The sequence below is a fragment of the Argopecten irradians genome, chromosome 9 (assembly GCF_041381155.1).
Source record: "Argopecten irradians isolate NY chromosome 9, Ai_NY, whole genome shotgun sequence".
Classification (NCBI taxonomy): domain Eukaryota; kingdom Metazoa; phylum Mollusca; class Bivalvia; order Pectinida; family Pectinidae; genus Argopecten; species Argopecten irradians.
Genome location: NC_091142.1, coordinates 30513504 through 30519302, shown reverse-complemented (window position 1 = coordinate 30519302; position 5799 = coordinate 30513504). Strand labels below are relative to the sequence as shown.

At 41.9% G+C, this 5799-nt stretch overlaps 1 protein-coding gene and 1 pseudogene across 1 annotated transcript; both read left to right on the top strand.

Moving 5' to 3' along the window:
• Positions 1–466: 466 nt before the first annotated feature.
• LOC138332046 (uncharacterized) lies at positions 467–3738 on the top strand (annotated as a pseudogene).
• Positions 2968–5026, top strand: LOC138332047 (uncharacterized). The gene has a single exon (XM_069279986.1). The coding sequence runs from the start codon at positions 3773–3775 to the stop codon at positions 4616–4618; it is 846 nt and encodes a 281-aa protein (XP_069136087.1). The 5' UTR covers positions 2968–3772; the 3' UTR covers positions 4619–5026.
• Positions 5027–5799: the final 773 nt, after the last annotated feature.

The window sequence follows — 5799 nt, the reverse complement described above, 5'->3', positions numbered from 1 at the left end:
AAACTTTATATACTTCATACATAAGACCAACTTTAGAATATGCTGATGTAGTTTGGGACAATTGCACTCAAACCGAATCTGATCTTCTTGAATCTATTCAACTGGAAGCCATGCGTATAATAACAGGACTCAGAAGAGGTACCTCTCACCATATCTTATATAATGAAACTGAACTGGAACCTTTAAGTAAAAGAAGACAGAATCATAAACTTATTTTGATGTTCAAAATTATTAATAACTTTACTCCATTGTATCTCTCCAATATTCTACAACCATATTTAAATGTAAACAATATATACAATTTTAGAAATAACAGAGTATTTAATATACCACTGTCACGTACTAATAGCTACATGAAAAGTTTTTTCCTTCAACTATGGCTATGTGGAACTCACTTGATATTTCTCTTAGAGACTCTATTTCAATTTCTTCTCTTAAATGTAAGCTGAAAACTACTAATGATACTCAAATATTCCCGCGTTTCGCTAAGTATAGCGGGAATAATTTGTCTCTGTCGGCACGAGTATGCAAGTGTTGCACGTGCGCTGACGTCAGAGTGGTCGACGTGTCGGGGTACACAGGTGTGTGTGTCATTCCTAGCCGCCGTTGCCATACCGTATGGTCATGTTTTTATCGGTGATAGTTGTTGCTTATTATCTTTGCATAATGTGTACTACTACGGAAGATTTTATCACTGTCCATGTGAACGCAGCTGTCGAAGCTTCACAAGATGACATTGTCTCCAAAATGAGTGCGTTAATTACTCACAAATTGGATACTTTTGAAAGCAAGATGAACGATAGTTCTGAAGCTCAGTTTTCGAGGATACAGCAAAATCTCATGTGTGCCGAGCCTCACAAATTTTCCAGGAAGAGCTGTGAGGATCAGTATAAATTCAACGGTAAAGTCAGGGCTAAACTTATGGAAGCGGAGCGATTAGCTACGACAGAGCCACACGCATCCAAGGCCAAGCTTGTTGAAGGTATCAGTTTAATTGACTATAGACAAAAGCTAATTAAGCTAGCCGATACTTCGGACTGTGGGTGGAAAGCCGTTGACGAATACATCGCCAACCCTATCGCTTCAGACTCGGACGACGAGCGCAAAATGGACCGTGCTAGAGCCAGGGCTAACAGAAAGACTAAAGACTCTAAACAAAAGTCCAACAGGGGGAGAGGACGATACACACCATACGGCGACCAGCGCCAACGACATCTAGTGCCTACAGGCAATATCCCAGATGGCGTGAGGGGAGGTATTCCACGGGCCGTTAACAGACCAGGGAGTTGTTTTGCTTGTGGCAAGATTGGACACTGGCGGGTTGATTGTCCTGCCTGCTCCCCGCAACAGGAACGACTAACACTAATAAGATAAGTGATGTTTTACTTTCTAAGCATGTTGAAATCATAAATGGCGATATCATGGGGCAGTCAAACGATACGTTTGGCGGTAAGTGTGTTCCGTTGGAGACTGGCAAGTCCAATCTAGTAAATGGTTCAGGTAATGATATTCTTGATAGTAAAGTCAACGATTTTTCTCATGTTTCTCCTGTAGGCAGGTTAAAAAGGTGTTTAAACTATTGGGAAAACACAGGCGCTTGTGACGCAGTATTGTCCGTGGTTAGCAATGGTTATAAAATTCCTTTTCGGGAGATCCCACCTTCAGTTGTTCTTCCGAATAATAAGTCGTCACGCGAGAATGCTTCATTTGTTCAAACTGAAATTGGAAAATTAGTCAAACTGGGCTGTATTTCAGAAGTCACATCGGCTCCTTTTGTTGTTAATCCGCTCACAGGTCCGGGAAGCCACGCCTTGTCCTAGATTGTCGGCATGTCAACCTGTATTTGCATAAGTTCAAGGTCAAATTTGAGGACGCTAAAGTCGCAAGAGATATGTTCCAACAGGGCGATTATTTGTTTACATTCGATCTAAGTCGGCTTACCACCACATTGAGATTTTCACGGAACATAGAAAGTTTCTCGGTTTTCAATACAATTTTGAGAGCGGTACACGCTATTTTATATTTAATGTTTTGCCTTTCGGTATAGCCACGGCCGGCTACATATTCACAAAGGTTCTCCGTGAAGTAGTCAAGCACGTGCGCAGTATGGTTCACAAATTGGTGATGTTTCTTGATGACGGTTTGGGTGGAAACGCCTCCGAAGGCGGGGCCAGCGATGCCAGCACTTATGTAAGGCGTTCATTGGTCAATTTCGGTTTTATTATAGCGCATGAGAAGTGTCAGTGGGTTCCGTCACAACATGCCACGTGGTTAGGATACACGTGGTCGATGTCGGTGGGCGTGGTCAGAGTAACGACTGACAGAGTGGAGCTTTTGTTGAATCAACTATCCGATATAATGACACGGGTCAATGAGAAAGGTCACTCAATGTTTACCGCTAAGTATCTCGCTAGTATAATAGGTCGTGTGATATCGATGCAAAGCGTGATCGGTAGCGTGGCGCGTTTACGTACTCGTGAGTTGTACAGGTGTGTATTGGCTAAGACCAGCTGGAACGCGCGTGTTCTACTTAGTAGTGGGGCTTTAGAAGAAATAGTATTTTGGCAGTCGAACATTGAAAAATTGAATGAAAAAGGTTCTAACTTGAAAGAGGACAGAGTTTGTGACTCGATGGTTTGTACCGATGCTTCTGGTACCGGTTATGGGGGTTATGTAAAATCCTGTAGGATCCCTTTGGAGGGTACTGCTGCACATGATGGTCAATATGTTTATGACCTTGTCGATTTAGAGACACCGTTTTCATTGACAAAAATCCCTTTGGAGGGATATGATTGCGCTTGTGAGAGCACGTGTTTTGGTTTTCCTTTGGAGGAAATGTCTGGTGAGACTATCGTTCCTAAGGGGCGTAGAAATGATAGGTTAAGCACAAATACGAGTGTTTTACAGGTACTTGGAGTGAAGATGAAAAAACGCGTAGTTCGACCTGGAGAGAAATTGAAGGTATGAAGCGCGTGCTGTTTAGCTCTGTCGATGAAATAAGATGTCAGCACGTACAATTAGTTACGGATAACAAAAATGTAGCTTCTATCTTCAAGGTAGGTAGTAGGAAGGCCGATCTTCAAGCAGTAGCTCGAGAAGTAGGCGATTTCTGTGAGCTTAACAATGTAAGTATCAGTACTCAATGGGTTCCCAGGCGTTTGAACAAATCTACTGATTATTTGAGCAGATGTACGGACAGCGATGATTGGGCTGTACAGAGGTGGGTGTTTGATCTCTGTGAGGTCTTATGGGGGCCACATGACGTGGATAGGTTCGCTGCAGATTACAATACAATGTGTAATAGATTCAATTCGCGCGTTTGGTGCATAGGTACTGAAACAGTGGACTGTTTCACTGTCCCATGGGAAGGTTTGAACAACTGGCTGGTTCCGCCTCCTAGGTTGATATGTAGGATTATTAAAAAAATGTTAAACGAGCATGCATGTGGTACATTGATTGCACCTCTGTGGAAGTCTGCTCCATTTTGGCCCGTTTTGTGCCCAACCAAGAATACTTTTAACAGTTTTGTCTCTGACCATCGCATATTGTCTAACAAAACCATTACCATAAAGGTAGGGGTAACAACGGCATTTTTGGGAAAGCCGTTTTACCTTTTGAAATGGTCGCCATACGTTTAGTTTTCTAATCTGTAAGAATTTTCACGATTTCGTTATTCGTTCCAACAGGTCTAGGACTTCACACAGCGATTGATAGAGCGGTTAAGGCTGCGAGTGTTACGGAGGCTTCGACGTTATACAAACATGTATCCGGCATGGGTGACAGGATATTACAGAGCAGGAGCGACAATACCAACATAAAATATTTCGGCGCTTATAAACGGTGGGAGTGTTTTATCAAGTCACATGGTTTTTCGGCGTTGCCAGCCGATTCTATACATATTTCTTTGTATCTGAACAGTTTATTAAACAAAGGATCCTCATTTGCGGTCATTTCTGCAGCAGTGTACGCGATCAAATGGGCACATAACATGCGTGGTTTACCAGATCCAACTACAAACAGTTTCGTGCAAAATCTGTTGGAGGCTTCAAAGCGCACAGCTAAAAAACCAGTGTGTAAAAAAGACTCGGTTACAAGTGACATTTTGATTAATCTTTGTAATATTTTTTCACAGTCGGATGACTTGTTAGTGGTTAGGGATTTGGCAATGATTTTGCATAGTTTTTCAGGTTTTTTACGTTACAACGAGCTAAGTAATTTACATTGTTGCGACGTTAAGTTTGCGGAAGGCTATTTCACGGTCGTAGTGCGCAAAAGCAAGACCGACCAGTACCGCTTCGGTAGTGACATCGTTATTAGTAAAGGGGGAACTGCTGCTTGCCCTTATGTTATGTTGAAGAGGTATATTCATATCGCTAGTATAAATTTAGAGTCCGACAGCTTTTTATTTAAACCCGTTTATAGGTCGGGCTCAGTTTGCCGTTTTATTCACAAAAATAAACCTTTGAGTTATACCGGTGCTAAAGAGGCTATCTTGAAGCGATTGAGCTTGGTTTCGGAGGGCAAGAATTTTGGTTTACATTCTTTGAGATCGGGAGGTGCAAGCATGGCCGCCAACAACGGAGTAAACGACCGGTGTTTTAAACGCCACGGACGTTGACGTAGCGAGTCCAGCAAGGATGGTTATGTCGCTGATTTATCGAGAGGCGTTTGAAAGTAACGCAGAACTTAGGCATTTAGCGTTTCTTTTCTTGAGTTCATGATCGTGTAAAAAAAAATCCATGCCGATATCTAAAGTCAGGTTTGTCAATCCGCTTCATAGTTTTCCCCTTTCTTTGTTATTCCTATACACGGCGGGCTAGTCGGCAAATGGTATTTGCGTGTTTGTCATTGTATGTAGTGTAGAGGAGACTCAAATATTCCCGCGTTTCGCTAAGTATAGCGGGAATAATTTGTCTCTGTCGGCATGAGTATGCAAGTGTTGCACGTGCGCTGACGTCAGAGTGGTCGACGTGTCGAGGTACACAGGTGTGTGTGTCATTCCTAGCCGCCGTTGCCATACCGTATGGTCATGAGCGAAAGTGCTACGTACACTTGTTTCTTTTTTGTTTTTGTGGTCGCTAATAGGTTGGTCATGGCAGGTGTAATCTCTTTAATTCGTTAAACATTTCAGTGTATTTTTGCTATGCCGTATGTGACCGCTCGTAAGCTATGTCGGGTATAATCTCGTTAAGTCCTTGAACATATTAGTGTAATTTTGGCCTAACAAAACCCAGCATCTGAAATCTTAAGCATTGAGAGTTGGTGCACCTCCTGTCCTCCTGTACAACAGGAGTTTCAGGTTGGGTGGCTCGCTTGATTTCCTTATAGGCTTTTTATATGTGTCAGGGCTTTAGTTTTGATCTTCAAATGTTATAAAGACAGATTGTTTCCACGTACTGAATTTCTTTTGTGTACTGTTCAATTGCTGCTTGTACTCTTTGAATAAACTTCGGCTGTCCTATACACGGCGGGCTAGTCGGCAAATGGTATTTGCGTGTTTGTCATTGTATGTAGTGTAGAGGAGACAACTATTTCTGAAATGTTCATTAAGGTTCATGTAAAGGCTTTAAAACAGTGATATTTTGCAAGCCTAAAACTCATTACTGTGCTGCAATTGAACAGAACTAATTTCATTAATTGTTGGTATATACCCTGGCTAACTGTCAGTCTTACTGTTGATATTTAATTTGTGAAGCTGCTTGTAAAATTCAGTAAAATATGAGAAAAATGTATATTTCTGGAGAAGACATAGAACTCGTGTGAATTGCATTGATGGAACCAAATAATCATGCCATCGTG